A 20,899-nucleotide genomic window follows, 5' to 3' on the forward strand; every position below is an offset into this window, starting at 1 on the left:
GTTATGTAACCAGAAACACGACCCAGAATATTTTCATCACCCTAAACAGAAACTCTGAACCATTTAGCAGTCACTCCTTTCTTTCCTCTCCCCCAGCTCCAGCAACCACTAATTTTTCTGTTTCTATTGATTTGCCTGTTCTAGATTTTTAATAAAAATGGAAGGGGGCGCCTGGGTGGCTCAGTGGGTTAAAGTCTCTGCTTTTGGCTCAGATCAGGATCTCAGGGTCCTGGGATCAAGCCCCGCATTGGGCTCTCTGCTCAGCGGGGAGCCTGCTTCCTCCTCTCTCTCTGCCTGCCTCTCTGCCTACTTGTGATTCTCTCTCTCTGTCAAATAAATAAATAAAATCTTTAAAAAAAAAATGGAATCATACAATTTATGTTGTCTTTTTAAACTACCTCCTTAGCATTTGTTTCCAAGGTTCACCCATGTTGTAGTATATATCAGAACTTCATTCCTCTTTGGATTCCTTGCATGAATATACCACATTTTGTTTATCTACTCATCAGTCAATGGATATTTAGGTTGTTTCTCTCTGTTGGCTATTAAGAATAATGCTGCTAAGGAATAATGTGTACAAAATTTCATGTGGATATATGCTTTCGATTCTCTGAAGTAAATAACTAGAAATCAACTTGCTGGATCATAAGGTAATTTTATGTTTAACTTTAGAGGCAACTATACTGTTTTCTAAGATAGCTATACTGTTTTACCCTCCTAAAAGCAGTGTATGAGAATGAAGCACCTGATATTTTGATCTATGAAACACATTTCCCATACCCTTAATACATATCCCATAACTTTAATACATACTTTAAGTACTTCTTTTGATTTCTATAGGAAATTTACTAAATTTTTTGAAAAAATTTTTATTTCACCATTTTATTATTTCAATTTCTAAAATTCAAAGAGGCCATAACTGAAACAACTCAGTAACTTTCTTTCACTAAACTTCACCTGCCTATTAACAAGTTAACATGTTAACACAGCACTGTATATATGCAGAACAGAAAACATGGCTGGATTCAAAGAGAGATTTAAAAAATCTCTATTACAGTGTAAATGACATTTATCAATTATTTTGTCCTTTCCATCCTAGGAAAGAATTACCAAGAACTAACTGTAAAACAGAAGAGGAAATTTTCAAAATTACTACTTATTAAATAACTTATAACTTATGACATATTTAAAAATTATTAACAAGAATTTTTAAGTAATATTTTTGGCTAGCACACTTTAGTTATTATCAAATTTACTGGCATTTTTATCTAGTTTACTTTCCCTATTACAATTAAATATTGACCAAAACAAGGTATTTTTAACCTTTACTTAATTTTTGCTATAGGCAACTGACAGAAAAGAGCAAGAAGTAGACACGACCAATGTTTTTTTCTAAGACTAGGCTCATATAATAGCTTAGGTAAGTTTTTATGTTTTAGATGATTTTTAGGAGGCTTTCAGTATGATAATCCTAGTAATGGTGGCTGTATAAGTATGAGAGTTATTATCTCTAACTTCTTTATCTTATAAAGTTCTAGTTGGTTAGTTCTCTGTTTTTCAGATTCAGTTTTGGGGAAAAAATCATCTGTTTTTGTTTTTAATTGTTTTTTAAATTTACAATTTATTTCTTATTTAATTTTGAGTGATTTGTTTCAAATTCTTGCTGTGAAACTTTGACAGTATATATCAATTTTTATAAACATAATTGTCAGATACCTGTACTCGTATTTTTAAGATATTACTACTATTTCATCCTAAATTACCTAAAGATTGTTATTTAAGCTTTCAAAAAACAAAGGTTTGAAATTCTAGAAAAAGCAAACTAATCTATAGTAACAGCAATCAGATCAGTGGTTGCCTGGAAAAGAAGACAAAGGAACAGGTTACTGTAGGAGTGGCAAAATGTTTTCCTGACTGTGATATCATTTCACAGATATATACATAAATCAAAACTGACCAAAGTGTACTACCCTTTAAATGTGCACTTTATTGTATTTGTTATACTTTTTTAAGGTTATAAACAAAACCCAAGTGTTTCTTTCAGTTAGTTTCAGTGTTTCCCAACGTATATCACTGTACAATTGAAGTACTCAAAACAAGAATCCCTAAGCCAAATAAAATACTGAAAAAATTTTAGTAAAACTGGATTTAACACTTACACAGTTTGCTACTGCAGTGATTTTTTATACACTAATAAGCATTATGATTTTTCCTAAGGCAGTATGTACTACACACCATTCCCCAAACTCTCGTTTGACCTTAGAAACTGTTATTTAACTGAATAAACATTAAAAACCCTTTGGGAAGAAATTTTAATAGAGCTAGTATGTAATGGCAAACATTAAAAATAAAACAAATATTCTTGAACTATGTTAAACACAGTGATTACAAATTCAAATGCCCTCAGAGGCTCAGCTGTAACAAAAAAATGAAAAAAGAACTCAAAGAGGACCAAATGTAAAACAGGTGTCGAGCTATTTGTACTGAAATTAAATCAAACTGATTTCCTTTCAAAAAACCAAAGAGACCAAACAAACCACACCTAGAGTTTCCAGTCTGTTACATTTGTTTAATAGATTATGTCAAATTCCTTTTCAAGACAGTTCCTAAACCATTTGGAAGAGATTAATAGAAAAGCAACCTATATGAGAAAATTATTATCTGAGCGCTACAGTTATCTAGGTTTCAGTATGGCTCAAAAACTACAGCTCACTAGAAAAACTATCTGGGCAAAAGTTAAGAGAGAATAAAAGCCTTAGAAAAGATGGCAACTCTTTTCAAGTCTCATTTCTATCAGTAAAATTAGTCCTCATAATTCAAAATTTGAACTACAGAATCTTGTAAAAGGAATTTCTGTGAATAGCATCCATATTTGAATTTTATGTTAAGATTAAGATATACAAAAATAAAGTCATATGCCTCAAGCATAATAAATACATTTCCTTGTATCTAATGCATGAGTTCTATTAATGAGTTAATTATTGAGTACTTAATAAGTGCCAAAGCTACCTATACACAACATCAGCACTATTTAAACCTTATAAAAGCCTTGCAAAACAAATACTATTATTTTCCTCTTCAACAAGGAAATTGAGGCACAGAAAGATAAAAGTTAATTTACTTAAGAACACAGAACTAGTACATGGATTCTACCCAGGGAACCACAACATTCTCTTTGCCTCAACATGTGAAAAGGAAGCTGAATGAAAGTAATCTTTATTTAAACTATAAACTACCTTTAATATCCTACTAAAACCTATCCTTTCAGCACCATGTTGGAAAAACTAAAGCATGAATCCTAGTAAATAACTTTTATTCTAAGTTGCATCAACAATAATTGTTGTTTTATTAGTTAAAAAAAATAGATAAAAATTTTTCAGATAAACTTGAGAAATGCTGAAAATCTACATATAATACACTCACTCCAACAACATCTACATTAAAATACTGTTTACCACATGTAGTGGTTCAAAACATACACTAGGTATGTTATAAGCTTTGAGAAGAACCTGAAATATGGAAACCAGTTAACTTTTTAAAACTTTTCTTAACAAATCTATAATTAATAAAGCTATTATAACCAAATATTTCACAAGCTTTTTTAGACAATTTTAAATTCTCTTCTTATAACCATAAGAATAATTTATAACTGGCTTTCTGAAAACTAAATATATCACTTAATATTCCTAAAAGACTTTTTCTTACCTGTTTATTTTCTCCAAATTCTTCTACATAGGTCCAGGCTGAAGAGATTGTGTTCCCTGTCTGTAATCAGTGAAGACAGAAAAGAATTGAGTCTTTAGATTGATGTTATCCCTAATCTTGGAAGTGCATGGAATCCTTGATAACTTTAGTTAAAAACTCAATCAGTAAGTAGGAAAATAAACTTAAAGAACAAACAAACAAGGGACAAATAATTATCATTTCTGAATCTCTGCAAAGATGAAAAAAGAAAACAGTATTCTGATATATAAATGAAAAGTATGAGTTAATACATAATCCAAAAAAGTTTCTCTATATAAATTAAGTCTTTATTAATTGGTTTTTCCAAAAAGTACTAATAAAATAAAGGACTTTAAAAACAAATAAGATTGCCCAATTTCTGATAAGAAGATAGCCCAAAGAATCTTAAAGGAATTTGAAAAATGTCAGTATCTTTTCTGTCATAAAAAGAGATAGATGGCCAAAATAATACTAAGCTTAAAAAAAGTTTTTCTTATTAACAGCTAAACTTTATATATTTGAAACATAATATAACCATATATAGTACAACTTTGGATATCCATACATTTTAGTGGTTATCTCTTTATATCCCTTAAAGCATTCTGGTCAGGATGTACATCCAACCATATGCTAAGATATTGTGCAAAAAAAAAAATATGAACAAATGAAAATGTTTGATGATCCACATAGAACTACAGATTTTTAAATAGCCATCTTAAAGATTATAACTCAGTAGAAAAAAAGTGAAAATATTTTATTATTTACATGATGAACTTAGGTAACTACCATCAACCCTTCTAGTAAGAGTTTAAAAAATGCAGGTAATTATTAAAAAGCAAAAGGATTTATCAAAAAGCACTGAGAAGGACCAAGGAAGACAGTGAAGAATTATGGGGCTGTGATCTTGGATAAGAAGGAAACCCAACATAGTTTGCACACCTTTTGGAGATGTGTTTTCCCCTAGAAGGACTGGTCATCTCTGAAGAGGGATCTGATAGCCAATGGAAGATAACAAGAGACAAACAAATTTCTGAGGATAAAAGGACAAAATTAGAGCTGTGGAGCTAGTGATAGCTGGGAGCCTGAATAAAACTGAACTTTTTAAGAGAAGACCAACTTTAAGAGAGAGTAAACTCAACTTCAACTTTTCCTGATCCCTGCCTGGATTAATAAGGCAATCTGGGATTGCCAGTACCTTGGTCATCTTTCTGAAGCAATATAAATCTTCTCTAAATAAACGTAAGTGCATGCTAGCTTTCAAACTATCCCTATACTTTTCATAGACAATATATGACATTCAATCAAAAATAGTCAGTCACAGAAAGATAAAACAATGTGACCTAAAACCAACAGAAAAACATTCAACAGTAACTTATCTACAAGGAATTTAGATAAAGTTTTCAGAACTGGATATTAAAATAACTATGCCTAATATGCTCAAGGAAATAAAAGACTAAAAATTCTGAAGGGAAAATGTAAATCATAAGTCAAATGAAATCCTAGAACTAAATCCAAATAAATGGTTTTATCAGCATGTTACACACATATTTTTGAAAAAATTAATGAACCAAACAAAGGGTCCGAGGTAAATACACAGACAAAACATACAAAAAAGTGCAAAACATAGAAAAAACATAATAGATAAATGGGATACAGTACAGAGGTCTAACACAGGTTTAACTGGAGTACTGTATAAAAATAAAGGAAAAAAACAAGACCAAACCAGTATTTGAAGACAGAGTAACTTAGAACTTTCTGTAACAAATGAATAACATTGATCCACAGATTTTAGACATGGTGAAAAGTCTCAATTAAGATAAAAGCCAAGAAAACAGTACGTAAGCACATCACAGTGACACTTTCAGAAATCACAGATATTGAGAAAATATTAAAACTCCCCGCAGGGGTGAGGTGATTGTTCAAAGGAACAGTAAGTAAATTACAGCTGACTTCTCAACAGAAACAGTGGAAACCAGAAAACAGAGAGTGGAATTATAACTTCAAAGGGCTAGAGGAAAATAACTGCTGATCTTATATATAAGATCTTATATATATATATGATCTTATATATAAGATCAGCAGTTATTTTATTTATATATATGTACACATATATATATATATATATCCTTTCAAAATGTGGGTGAATCAAAAACATATTCAGGTAAACAAAACTGAAGTAAAGGAAATACAAATGAATGTTCTTTGGGCAGAATATAAAGGAACAAGTATAGAGGAAACTTGGAGATATAAAATAGGAAATGAAGAATAAAGAAAAAGCTAAAAATGTAAATGTAAATGAATACAAATATATATTTAGAAAGAACTATTATAATTAGGTATGCGGGAGCTAAAATATACAAGTTTAAAACATTTGGAAATACCAGGGTGCCTCTGACTCTTGATCTCTGCTCAGGTCTCAGTCGCAGGGTGATGAGTTCGAGCCTCGCATTGGGCTCTATGCTGGGTGTGGAGACTACTTATTTAAAAAAAAAAAAAAAAGATAAAACATATGGTAATACCATGACACTGTAGAAATTGGAAGAAGAAATAAGTTGAAGTGTATAAAGGTTCTTGCACTGTCTGGAATGTGATAAAAGCATTAATATTAGACTTTAATAGGTTAAGAATCCAAGTTGGAATCAACAGGGTAATTACTACAAGAACAGTAAAGACTCTACAGCTAATACAGCTGAAAAAAGAGAAAAGGGCAAAGTAATTATCTATCTAAAGAAGGTAAGAAAAAGAGAATAGGGCAATAGAACAAAGAATAGAAAGCAAATGGCAAGATGAAAGATTCTAAGCAAATCAATAAGAAAATTAAATGCAAGTTAACCAAACACTCAAAGAACAGACTTTCAACAAAAACATCAACAAAAACAACAACAGAACCTAACTATATACTGCTCTCATCTTATGGCTAAGATACAGTAAAAGTAGAAATTACACAATGGAAAAATATATAATATGCAAACTAACCAAAAGACAGCTTATAAGTAAGTTTAAGTTAACATCAGAAAAGTACAGTACAGCTTAAGGCAGGAAAGCATGATAGAGCTAGAATGACAGTATAATGATAAAAGGTACACTTAGCAGAGAAATATAACAAATTCTGGATTTCTATACACCTAATATATAACCTCAAAATATAAAATGCAAAACCTGAAAGAACCAAAGGAGGAATAAAAATAGACCTATAATCACAGTGGGTGGTTTTTATAACCCTCTCTCAATAAAAGAATGAGCAGACCAAAAAAAAAAAAAAATCATGAAACATAAATTTAAATATGATTAACAAACTTGCCCTGACTTGTATGTCTCAAAAAGATATGCTAAAGTCCAACTACTCATGCCTCTGAATGCGACCTTATTCAGAAATAGAGCCATTGCAAATATAAATTAGTTAAGCTGAGGTCACAGCAGAGTATGATAGAGCCTTAATCTAATATGATTGGTATCCTTCCAGGAGTAGAGAAAACAGAAGATTGCCCTGTGAAGACACAGAAACACAGGGAGAAGACAATTATTACAATAGAGGCAGTGACTAGAATTATCCATCTATAACCCAACAACTCGAGGACTGCTGACTACAGAAGTTAACACAATAAAAATAAATCAATACATAATAAAAATAAAAATAAAATACAACAAACTGTGTCACAGTGATCACCATACCTTAGGAGGGGAAATTTGTAGCCTGAATATGTATATATTACAGTAAAAAAAAAAAAAAAAGGCTGAAAACTCTAAACTAGGATGGCTTCCTTGATGGTATTTCACATATTCAAAAAATATATCATACCAATTATATACAAACTCTTCCACAGAACAAAGAGAAAAAACTTCCTGCTTTTAGGAAGAAAGACATGGGCCAATCTCACTAATAAACAGAGGTCTAAAAATCCAAAAGAAAATATCAAAAGTCTCTTCAATAAACAGTGCTGGGAAAATTGGACAGCTATGTATAGAAAAATGAAACTCAATCATTCTCCTACACTATACATAAAGATAAACTCAAAATGGATAAAAGACATCAATGTGAGGCAGGAATCCATCAGAATCCTAGAAGAGAACATAGGCAGTAACTAGAAAGCAACTTCTTTCAAGACATGTATCCAAAGGCAAAGGAAACAAAAGGGAAAATGAACTTTTGGGACTTCATCAAGATAAAAAACTTCTGCACAGCAAAGGAAACAGTCAACAAAACAAAGAGGCAACCCACAGAATGGGAGAAGATACTCACAAATGACACTACAGATAAAGGGCTGACATTCAAGACCTATAAAGAACTCCTCAAACTCAACATCCAAAATACAGATAATCATATCCAAAAATGGGCAGAAGACATGAACAGACACTTCTCCAAAGAAGATATACAAATGGCTAACAGACACAAGAAAAAAATGGCTAAAAGACACAAGAAAAAGAAAAAATGGCTAAGAAAATCATTAGCCATCAGGGAAATTAAAATCAAACCCACATTGAGATACCAACCTAACACCAGTTAGAATGGCCAAAATTAACAAGACAGTAAACAACACTAGTTAGAGAGGATGTGGAGAAAGGGGAACCTCTTACACTGTTGGTAGGAATGCAAGTTGATGCAGCCACTTTGGAAAATAGTGTGGAGATTCCTTAAGAAATTAAAAATAAAGCTACCCTATAATCCTGCAATTGCACTACTATTTACTCCAAAGATATAGATGTAGTGAAAAGATGGGCCATATGTACCCCAATGTTCATAGCAGCAATGGCTACAATTGCCGAACTGTGGAAAAAGCCAAGATGCCCTTCAACAGACGAATGGATAAAGAAGATATGTTTCATATATACAATGGAATATTACGCTTTCATCAGAAAGGAGAATACCCAACTTTTGTATCAACATGGATGGGTCTGGAAGAGATTATGCTGAATGAAATAAGTCAAGCAGAAAGAGTCAATTATCATATGGTTTCACTTGCTTGTGGAGCATAAGGAGTAACACAAAGAGCACTGGAAGATGGAGAGGAGAAGTAAGTTGGGGGAACTCAGGAGGGGGAGATGAACCATGAGAAACTGGACTATGAGAAACAAACTGAGGGTTTTGGAGGGGAGGGAGGATAGGTGAGAGGATAGGTGAGCCTGATGGTAGGTATTAAGGAGGGCACATATTGCAAGGAGCAATGGGTGTGGTCCATAAACAATGAATTTTGGAACATTGGAAAAATTAAATTAAATTTAAAAAAAAATAAGGAAAACCAAATTTAGCAATACACAAAAAAGATAATGCATGATGACCAAATTGTATCTATTACAGAAATACAGGACTGATGTCACACTGAAACACCAATGCAAATCACCACATTAAAAGAATAAAAAACAAAAATGATATAATTATCTAACTATATACAAAAAAGCATTTGATAAAATTCATCACCCAAGTCATTCTTGATAAAAACTCTTAGCAAACTAGGAATAGAAGAAAATGCCCTTACTGTGACAAAGTGCTTCTATAATAAAAGCTATGACAAACATCATACCTTAATGGAGAAATAGTGAAAGTTTAAAAGGATGCCTTCTATCATCATTTGTATTCAATGCTGGACAAGCGGTTCTAGCCAGTGCAACAAGGCAAGAGAAAAAAGAAAAGTGTAAGGATAGAAAAGAAGGAAAAAGCTCATTATTTGCAGCTGACATGACTGTGTAGGTAGAAAATTTAAAATAATGGAGGATCAAATCATTAGAATCAGATCATTTTATTTAAAACATAAAAAATAAAATGTACTTATATAAGCAATCAGAAATCAAAATTAAAAGGCACCTTTTACATTAGCACTGAGCAACATTAAATACCTACAAATAAATCTAATAAAAGATGTAGGAGAAATTTATATAGCAGACTACTGAATATTTGGAAAAATTAAAGAAAGCCTAAATAAATGGAAAAATCTATAATATACATGGATCAGAAGTTCCAATAGTATAAAATGTCATTCCTTTGCAAATCGATCAGCATATACAATTCAATTTTAATCAAAGTCCCAGTAGGACTTCTTTTTGGTATAAATTAACAATCTTATTGTAAAATTCATATGGAAACATAAGGGCTGAGAAGAGCCAAGATAATCAAGAAAAAAAATGTAAAGATGTTCTCTATCAAATTAAGACTTTTCAAAGTTATATAATTAAGAAAATGTGGTAAATTAAATTAGATCAATGAAATAATGAACCCAGAATAAGGCAGGTATGTGCACATAGGTATGCATGTGTGTACATACACATACATATTTGATCTATGCTGAAGGTGGCACTTCAGAGTCATGAGAAAAGGGTAGTCTTTTCAATAAATAGTGCTATGTAAATGATTATACATACTGAAGGTAAAATAAAATGAACATGTACTTCAAACCCTCACTAAAAGTAAAAGAAAAAAAATTCCCAATTTCTAGGAGAATTATTTCATGACTTTGAGGTAAGCAAAGATTTCTTAAGCAGGACACAACCAAGACTAACTTTAAAAAAACTGATAAATTAAACCATACCAAAATTAAGAACTTCTTTTCGAAGTATACCTTGAATAAGAGTAGAAAGATAAGCCACACAGAAAAAGGTATTTGTAGAAAATATATATCCAACAAGGGGCTTGTATCTTAAGTAATAAAAAAAAAAAAAAAAAAAAGCAACCCACTACAATAAAGAGACAAGAAACTTAGAACAAGACATTTCATCAATCTTAATGCCCCGTAATCCTTTTAAAAGATGTTTGATATCATTAGTAAACAGTGATATAAAAGTTAAAATCTCAAGGAGACAGCAATATATACTAACCAGAATGTTCCAAATTTTCAAAGATTAATAATACCCATGTGTTGGCAGGAATTTGGAATAACCGAAACCCACATGTTGCTTATGAAGTGTAAATTTATATAAACATTTTGAAAAACTGGCATTATTTACTCAAGTTTTAAAAATATGACCCACTTTTACTCCCATGTATTCAACGGGAATGCATGCAAGAATCTTCACAGCATCATTATTCGAACAGCACAAACTGAAAGCACCTCAAATTTCTATCAACAACAGAAACAGCAAATAAATTCTAACATTCTGATGGAATATTACTATCAATGAGAGTGAATGAACCGTACTGCCACATGCAACAACATGGACCAATCTTTATTCATAAACATAATGTTAAAAGAAGCCAGACAAAAGTATATAAAATGCTGTATAAAAACCAAAAACACAGAAGTCAGAAGGATGGTTTGGGAAGAGAGGAGATAATATGTGCATTGGGGTACAAACAAAGGAACTTTCTGAGGTGTTCATATTTTGTTTTCACTGGTAGCTAAACAGATATTTCCTCTGTAGTAATTCACAAAGCTTATAGTTATGATTTGTGGAGTTTTCTGTCTGTATGTAATGTAATAACTTACTAAGTTAAAAAAAATGGAATTACAACAGCTACTATAGTGATATCCATATATGAGAAACCCATCACTATGATTAAAAAATAAAACTATATTCATAATACAGTTAGCAAAATAAAGTAAAAATGATTCAGAGCAATTCAGAAACTATAATGGTGATTTTCAGTAAAGAATCTAATTGAAACTACTATTAAATACGGAACCAGTTGTCCCTCCATAAGGCCTTCACACACTGCCTGGAGTTTTACAATTAATTATTTGTTAATCTTTAGTAAAGTTAAAGAGGGAAAATGCTGGGATTTAAATTATCAGTCTAAGACAATTATATTTCTGTTAATGTACAGAAGAGATGATGATAATCCTCAAAGGAAAAGTAAAAACCATCAGCAGAATCTCAAGTAAATGTCAAACACAAGGTTACTACTGGTGCTTTGTCATTTGTTAGTTTTGTCATTCATTATTCCTTTTAAAAAGTATTGACTGTTAATAAATTCATTCAGTGAAACTATTTCAAAAGAATTTTTTTTTTTAGTTTCAGGTATACAACATAATGATTATTCAGTAAGGGATTATTCAATAATCCAGACACGAGGGAAAAGAAAAGGCATGTCAAAAAGTCAAGAATAATAATAGGATACATCAAATTTCAAAGATCAGAAACAGGATCTCGTTTTCTATAAAGCTGAAATCATTAGATACGTTATTTTTAGTCTTCTGTTATGCTGAAGTAAAAGCCAAAAAAAGATAAACTAGGTAAAATTCCTACTAATTAAGGTATTTATTTTCATTATATCCACTAAGACCTATCATTGTAGATATGAACTGTTCTATAAACATGTGATGAAATGTTTTAAAAATCACTTAAAACTAACTGTACAAGCATACTGTGTATTTTTGAAGATTTCACTGGTTTTCAGTTTGAAGAAGAATTCCATACAAATTTTTAAATAATTAGTATAAAAAATGAAGAACTGTGTTTCAGACTTTCAGGTTTGGCATACTGCTCTTTCTTCTTTTCAAAACAGAAAATAACTGAATGCACAGGATTCTAGTATATTCCAAAAGAAAATTCTGTATGAGCAACCTGAATTTTCAGGGTTTTTCCTGTCTTTAGAAAACTAAACTGAAAGAACTCCATCTTCTTATTCTACACCTGTTTAGAAGAATGAAGAAATGCAAGCCAGTATAATAAGTTTAGAAAGAACATACAGCAAATAAGCTATTGCCAATTATTTTCCATTTGTGATGTCTTAACAAATGTTATAGATGGCACTATATGTAACTATGGCTTATGTTATGAACTTAAGAAGCTATAATGGTCAATAAATATTAAAAAATTAAATAACATTAAATTATTTTTAAATAAAATTACAAAATATTTGGTCAATAAATGGTCAACAAAATTATAAAATTGTACATATGATCCAATATACTCTATTCTACTACAACCAAAATCTCCTATTCTTCCACTATCCAAATTTCATTTATATATATATACACATATATAATTTATAATCTTTAACATAAAATAATCCATGACCCAAGTCTAATTTTAAGGATTTCACTATTTTTAAATACTCATTTCATCAGCATTTTAAAAACTATACACTAATCATTTCTACTTTATTGAAATAAAATTATATAACGTCCTGTTAACCACCATTCATAATGTAATTGTTCTGTATCTGTGCCAACTCCATATCTCAGATATTTCTTTTCCAATCCTTTTCCAGTTACTGCTCAAAGTACAGTCTTTATCTTTCATAAGAATCTTTAGCTTTAATCTTAGAATGTGAAGATAATTTTCAATTATTTGAAAAGCACTACAGGCTAAGTATTAAAGGAGGAGACAATATTAGATTATAGAAATGCAGTAAATAATAACAATTTTTTTTAAAAGTATGAAGTCCCTAGGCTTTACAATCCTGAGGGGTCAAAAATTTTACAATAAAAAATAAAGAGTAATATAAAAATTACTAAACTGTTGAGTAATATAAAGAACAAGTCATCCTCGGCAGTTATTATGTCTAAGAAAAGCTTGATATAAGAGGTTAAGTAAATGACAGCAAGTAGAAGAATATTCCAAGCAGAGGGAACACCACTTGGAAAAGCCTGGAAGTGCCCATGAGCATGACAATTTCAGATGATCAAAACTAAGAGGTATTTGACTATGGTTAGGTAAGATGGGGAAAACCAGGAGAGCATTCTGAACAAGAGAATGTGGAGTTCAGAGAACTTTATCATATCACAATAGCAAGCCAGTATTGGTTCCTGAACAAGAAAATAACAATGAAAAAACAGATATAATCAGACTGAAAAATCATATGGCTGAATTATGTGTTTGAGATGTTTTGAGTATAATCAGAGAGCAAAATGAATGTACCAAACAAGGGACCATGAAATAAACAAACTCTACCTGTTTGAGATTCTGTCTAGCATCTGATAGAGGAAAAGAAAACATCATCTGCCACCTTGAAACATACAGTACTGGTTGTCAATGTCCATCTTAAATTTTAAAATCCCAAATTTACCTTGTAAACAAAATATGTTCACCTATCTCTGTAATTTAGAATCAAATGATCCATTTAGGTCTGAGATAGATGTCCTAAGTCCACACTACACTGAAGTGGTCTGATACATGAGCTTGTAGGACTGGTAAAGATAAAACTATCTCTGAAAAGGATGTAAAAGCATGGAACAAAGACCCATCTCCTTCCATTTTAATTTTTAGAAGAATAACTGGCCAATAATATCCCGCAAGTTCACAGTCTGTTATCAAATATTTAACAGTAGACTCAGGTTAGTTATCATTTCAATCACGTGACGTTACAAAGAACAGCAGCTAAGAGCATACAGTCTCTTAGCTAACTGGGGGATCCTGGCAAACTATTTAATTTCCTAGAGCCTCAGTTTCTTCGTTTGTTACCAAAAAAAAGCCCGTATAGGCATTAAAGTAATATTTACCTAAGGAAGTTTCAGAATAATGTATTATATGTCAAGGCATTTAGCATAGTACCTATATAAATATCGAAAGTATCTTAACTATTACTAATATTTATAATTATAAATGACTGGAAACTGTTGTCTTAGATTTGTTTTCTGAATGTTATTTTTCAATATTTGTATGACACACTTAAATACACAAATGGCATTACTGTGTGCTTTTTAACATTTTAACACATTTATTACAAACAATTACCCTATGGGATAAATACTGTTAATATTCCCATTTTTATAGATGAGGAAACTAAAGAACAGAGAGGTAAAAATAACTTTTCCAAATAAGTGATGAAGCTGGGATTTGAATTCAGGAAATCTGGCTCCAAATGCCATGCTCTTTTAGTCTATGGAGCCTAAATTTATACTAAATATAAAGTGCTGAATTTCATTTTGCAGAAATTCTTTCCAAGTGCAATGTACAACCCTAACACTCTCACCTCAGGTTAGGTCAGGTCATCCAGTTATGTATCCTCATATACCCTGCAGCTCTTCAGTGTTTATCAGAACTGTAACTTAGCACCTTCTTCATAGAAGGTAAACCCTATGAAGGCAACAACTGGGTCTGATTCACTACAGATTCTCAGAACTTTATAGACAAAGTACAGTGTTCGGTAAGTATTTACTGAATCAACGCATATATTAACAAGGTTTAACAGTCAGCCAGCTGTCCATTAATAAACCAAAAAGGAGAACAGAAAGCCTAAAAGAGTGAAGAGTAATAAACAAAAAGGTTGTTCATATGAGAATAAGAATGCCAAAGCCAAACCTGCTTACACTGAAGTTTTGAAAAGCACATTTTTCAGAGGGATTCAAAACAACAAGGCTCTAAGTGATGTTAAGGAAAATAATTCAGAGTTCTAATAGTCTAGTAAAGAATCTTTCCTTTCCCCATACGTTTGTTTAATAAAGAGGTTTAAAACAAAGATTTTTTTTTTCTTTTTTAACTGGGTGAAACAGAGCTTGTAGTACTTTAAACACTTACTTGGTTCTGGGTTATATTAAATCATAATCTGCCCCCCTGAAATTTTCCTCTATTAGACTTAATTCTAACCCCTGAACTTCATATTACAGTCTTTTTACCATGTGCCAGCTCTTCCAACACTTGAAGACAGCAATCGTATTTCCTCTGTAAATACAGAATATATAAACTAAAAAGCCCCAATTCGTCAATTGTTCACTGTCCTACTTTGCATTAGATTTTCCAAGTCCTCCCTGGTTGTCAAGGATTAATTAAACCACAGGTCCCAAAAGAAAACAAAACATTTCACATACAGTCTGAGCAGAATAAAAATATTTGGTCTGGAAACAACACAACTTTCCTATATCCCTGAATTACATGAATTTGAGAATCTCTAGAATACAACTGACTCATTCTAATTTTGATAAAATAATTCAAGCTCAACACTTGGCTGGTTGGGAAACTTTCATTCTTTGCCAGCTTATTTACCTAACTGTAAAAGTATGTTATATAAAAAGAATATATAAAATATAAATGTACAGTTACATTATTTATAGAATAAAAACATGTACTCACCGCCCCAGGCTGAGAAACAGAAAATTATCAATAACTTAGAAGTCTCTCTCGCATTCTTTCCAGTTTCTCTTTCTGAACCCTTAAAGTAATCATGATCCTAATTTTTGAGTGTTATTCATTCCTTTGCATTTCTCAATGATTTTGCCACATATTCATATAACCCTAAACAATAAATTGTTTGGTTTTGCTTGGCTTTATTTTCCTACTCATAATTCCCCATTGCTTCAATTCTTTCAATTTAAAATTTGAATCCTGGGGTGCCTGGGTGGTTCAGTCAGTTTAGCGTCTGACTCTTGATTTTGCCTCAGGTCAAGATCTCAGATTCTCAGATTCTCAGGATCTCAGGATCTCAGGGTCATGGAATCAAGCCCCAGGTCAGACTCCCTGCTCATCAGAGAGTCCACTTGAGATGCTCTCCTCTCTATCTGCCCTCCGCCCAGCTCGTGTGTGGTCTCTCTTCAACAAGAAAGTCTTTAATCCACTTCACAGTTTTCATAGATAATTAATTAAGGATCAAAGTGAATAACCCCATCCATTACCAGAAAAAAAAGAGAAAAAAATAGAGGGAAGATGAATATTCTACTTAAGTCCATGCACTCCACCAATATGAGATAATGCCATCCTCCTCCCTAGAAAACTGAGCAGAGGAGAAGTTTCCAAATTTTCCTAAGTTGGGTTTTATAACAGGGCTTTAGAATGTTTGTAAATTTCCTGAATTGATGAACCATACACGTAAACAAATCCTGGGATAAACAAATATAATTAAATAAATAAGCCAATTATACATGGATTATTTAGTTTTGGTTTATTCATATCTCATATCTAAGTATAAATATTTGGGAGTTGACTACAGAATTTTTCTTGTCATAGAAAAATTCTCAATACAGCACATCAAACTGAAGGAAATGAAAATAGAAATTACCTGAAAATTCATTTATTAAGGCAATGGAATCATTCCCTTAGTTACCAATTCAAATGGACGAGTGCCTGACATCACCAATCTACTTTCTGAAGCCTTAGAGGACTGATGAAAAAGTTTGTCTATCTCTCTCTCCAAGTCATATACACTAATGTAGCAACTCCTTGTTTGCATATGAACTACAATAAATAAGAATAAATAAATAAATAAAAATAAAGTACAGAAGTTTTTAAAAACCAAGAGAAGTGAAGTTTTTAATAAACACTGGTACCTAAATCAAAGTAGGTGATTGCAAAAAGAACAGAAAAATCACACATATCCTAGATGCACTGTAATAAAAGAAGTTAAAGAATCTTAAGTCTACTGCTAAGTAAACCATAGGGGAAAAAATTTAAGAAATGAAAAAGGAAAAACAATTACGAGTATTTCATCATGTGTGTAAATCCCCCTCAGAAGCTAGGAGAGTGCTTTCATGGGACAAATAATCCTATTTTTGCTTAGTATCTCCTTTTCCCCTCTACTTCTTAAGAGAAAAGGAATAGCTTTCCAATGCTCTAGTATCATCACTAATTCCATACTTGATAAAACTAAATTTCAGACTGAGGAATCCCTAAGGGATTCTTGATCACTTAAGGAAACTTAATTCGTGAAATCTCAAGGAAACATGAAGACATAATACAAACAGGTAAGAATCATTTAAATTAATAAACATGTCCTTGCTTGGATTTTTTTTTTTTACTTTTGGTAAAAAGTATTAAATTTATAGTGCAGAATATAACTTTAAACATTTTTTCCAAAGATTCATAATGGCTCATTTGGAATTTTATACATTCTGTGCCCAAAATAATCTTTAATCTTCATAGATTCACAAACACTGATTTGGTCATTCTTGAACCAAAAATTAACACAGCAGTGGTAGGGAAAAAAAAAAAAAGCCTTATACATATATGGCACATAAGCTGCAAACTGATTTGTTTATCCCATAACCTGGCCAATAAACAAGCAGACTGGAACGTGTATTGCTGAAACAAAGGCAACAAGAAAAAATATTAATGGGCTTGCCCTGCAGTCTTACAAAAATCCACATACAACTATTTTTTTAAAAATAGTTGAAAAAATAAAGTATTTCTAGTAATAATATCCTTTTTAGAAAACATAATGAAAGAAAATCAAAAGGTACAAGAGAAAAGTGAAGGTCAACATAGCCTATAAGGAAGCTGGAATTGTATATCCTACTTTACATTTTTTTTATCTATTTAAGTTTCTCAAATGTAAATCCCTTGAGTTAATCTGCTTATAAAAAACAAGCTATGCTGTTTAAACACAAAATAAAGAGACATTTCTGAGTACACTCACCAAATTATCAGGCAATACAATTACAAAAGATTGTTTTCTAATGACTGCATTTCTATATACCTTTTAACCTAAAGTTACAGATACAATTATAGCAGAATTATCAGTGTGGTATACAGATGATATTTACTGAATCAAAACAATGCACGAAGGTATATAAACAAATCACTTTCTTAAAATTTGAACTACATTATGTATATAAAAACCCACAAACAGGTCATTTTTGTAGTCCAAATGTCATTTACTATGAGATAAATAATGGCTCACACATAACTAGCGTATCTTTAGGCAAATACTACAAATTTAAGGAACAAAGAACTCTGAGCACTTATTAATACTCTCGTGATTTAAAACTTCTATTTAGAATCCCCAGAAGTAAGAGCATCATTTTTGGAGGTAGTGCCTATCATGTCTTACATAGAGTATGTATTACTCTAGAACAGAGAATCATTTGCTCTAGAGTAGATGATATATCTGAAATTAACTAATAAAAGTAGATACTTGGGGCGCCTGGGTGGCTCAGTGGGTTAAGCCGCTGCCTTCGGCTCAGGTCGTGATCTCAGGGTCCTGGGATCGAGTCCCGCATCGGGCTCTCTGCTCAGCGGGAAGCCTGCTTCCTCCTCTCTCTCTGCCTTCCTCTCTGCCTACTTGTGATCTCTCTCTGTCGAATAAATAAATAAAATCTTAAAAAATAAAAAAATAAAAGTAGATACTTTATTTAATCTAACCAAAAGACCTGGAAATGACTGGCACTGAATAATTTTAAAGTAGTTAAAAGCACAGATGATTACTTGAATAAAATCATCATAGTAAAACCATTTTTTAAAAACATTCTGTCTCCATTCACTAGTCCTATCACTAGATTATATTGCCAAAGGATAAGTAACTACTGTCTACCATTCAATAGGAAACAGAAATAAGGGCATAGCAGGCAGAAGACTAATGCAGCTTTTCACACTGATTTTGCTGAGTCTACCTCCCCCCAAAAATAAGCCAGAAAGAAGAGAAATCTCAATATAACACTGAAATTCCTTTCAAAGCCATGCCAAAAAATATATTTAGGGGACATCATGTGGCAAAATTATAAACTGCTGCTGACATCTAAGAATGGAATATACATGCAAAATTTATTGTGGCATTTGATACAAGGGAGGAAAATTTACAAACCATTATTTTTTAAATGTTAAATGACAAAATCAGATATTAAATTTAAAAATAAAGCAGTAGCTACTGTTAAAATGTATATTAGAGCAAGTATTTCAGAAAGGTATTACCAAAGAAACAAAAGAAAAAGTGATCAAACACGATTAAATAAATATATAAAACAAATGAAATCACAGATCACATTAGTTAATAACATAACTATGGAAATGCTGGTCACATGATATGTTTTAATACAGATCATTATTTTCCTAGATTCTCTGTTACAAAAGAAGGCAAATTTCCAAACTTTTAAGTAATTAGGTTGTTTTATAAAATCTCAGTTTTGATTATATTTAACTGAAAAAATTCAGGGATAGAAATAACCAAAAAGAAATTATTTGTCATAATGCAAATAAAATAGGTGACTCGTTACTTTTTTTTTTTAACCCATTTTTCTGCTGTGAAGGAGAGAGATGAAAGCTTTCAATTATATAAAGAAAGGGATATTAAACTGATAGTTAATTCCTAGAAAAGCAGCCCTTGGTTTTAAACTATTTAAATTCAAATATATATATATATATATATTTGTGTGTGTGTGTGTGTGTGTGTATAAAAATTCAAGTTATTATTTCTGGTCCTTCATAGGATTTTTTACTATATTTTAAACAAAACCATAAATTGGGGGGATAAAGGAATCCTTAAAGCTCATCAAGTAAAAACCCTGACATTTTAGAGGTGAAGGCACTGAGGTACACAAAGAGTAAATGATTCATTTGCCATGAAAGGTCTGTTTGTTGGTGATTGAGGCTATAGGTTCTTAAATTTTTACTCAATACTTTGTGTTAAATAAGCTGCTTCTCTTACATTATTAACTCCATGATAATTATGGTTCATTAATATAAAAGTATTAATAAGATAAGAATTATGAGTAATACCAGATGATGATATTGCAGAAGAAAATAGTATGTTTCAAGAGGAACAAAAATACATTTTCATGAGCACTGGGCCCTCTAGAGGGTCAAAGACACATAGTTGAGTTAATGGAATTTTCATCTCACCATTTGGTCATACAAAATCAAATTAATGTACAAATGTTGATGTTATCCCTCCTTCTTTTTAACTAGATGAATTTTAAAGGAAATTTAGATTATTTTTCTTTAAGATTATCAATTTGAAATAGTATCATCAAAGTTAGGACTGTAATTAAAACTGGAAAAAATAACTTTCTAAAGGCATTCTTTTTCTTTTATTTATAATAAATTTCATTTAAATATGATACAAACATTACATATATTGAGCTTGTCTCCCAAAATTATTTCCTAAATTAAAAAAAAAGTTTCTCTGTTTCAAAGCAATTTGTTAGCATATTTTTTTAATTAAAATTTTATTTTTGCATTTCTGCCCATCAATCTGGAAATAATGATAGCTCATAAGAACAAAAGCACCAATTATTTTTCAGAATAAAACTTCTCTTTCATTGTACTGTGTCTTCTATTTTATAACTTTCAACCAAATTATAAGTGGTAGCAAAAATCAAAACCTAATTTTAATGACATTAAAGGTTTAGCAAAGATAACAGCTATCATGCTTAGAATATATATCTAAATATTTTACCACTCTATGACCATAAAATATTAAAAATTCTAAAGAGTATGTCATTACAAAGTCAAATATGAGAAATAATATGCAAGTCAGCCACAAAATGAATACTGAAAATAGAAAATATAGGAGATATTAAAAAGATGACCGTAAGATGACACATAAAATAGTCCACACAACTTAGGATGGATTCATCCAGAAAAAAATTACTTGCTCAAA

The 20,899-nt window shown here is 31.3% G+C and overlaps 1 protein-coding gene across 9 annotated transcripts in view; it reads right to left on the minus strand.

Moving 5' to 3' along the window:
- Window positions 1–20,899, minus strand: part of RBM46 (RNA binding motif protein 46) — a 51,516-nt gene that overhangs the window by 5,438 nt on the left and 25,179 nt on the right. For 5 of the 9 annotated variants that reach the window (XM_059374863.1, XM_059374857.1, XM_059374847.1 and 2 more), the window contains 2 exons: window positions 4,663–4,753; window positions 3,706–3,765 (listed from right to left, as the gene is read on the minus strand). In XM_059374863.1, the coding sequence (XP_059230846.1) occupies window positions 3,729–3,765; window positions 4,663–4,753 (128 nt within the window). In that variant the 3' untranslated portion in view covers window positions 3,706–3,728. Of the gene's footprint in view, window positions 1–1,130; window positions 1,859–3,705; window positions 3,766–4,662; window positions 4,754–20,899 lie in introns of those variants that run through there. The other 4 variants (XM_059374890.1, XM_059374899.1, XM_059374880.1 and 1 more) reach the window with 3 other exon arrangements.

This window comes from Mustela nigripes, chromosome 1, assembly GCF_022355385.1.
Source record: "Mustela nigripes isolate SB6536 chromosome 1, MUSNIG.SB6536, whole genome shotgun sequence".
Classification (NCBI taxonomy): domain Eukaryota; kingdom Metazoa; phylum Chordata; class Mammalia; order Carnivora; family Mustelidae; genus Mustela; species Mustela nigripes.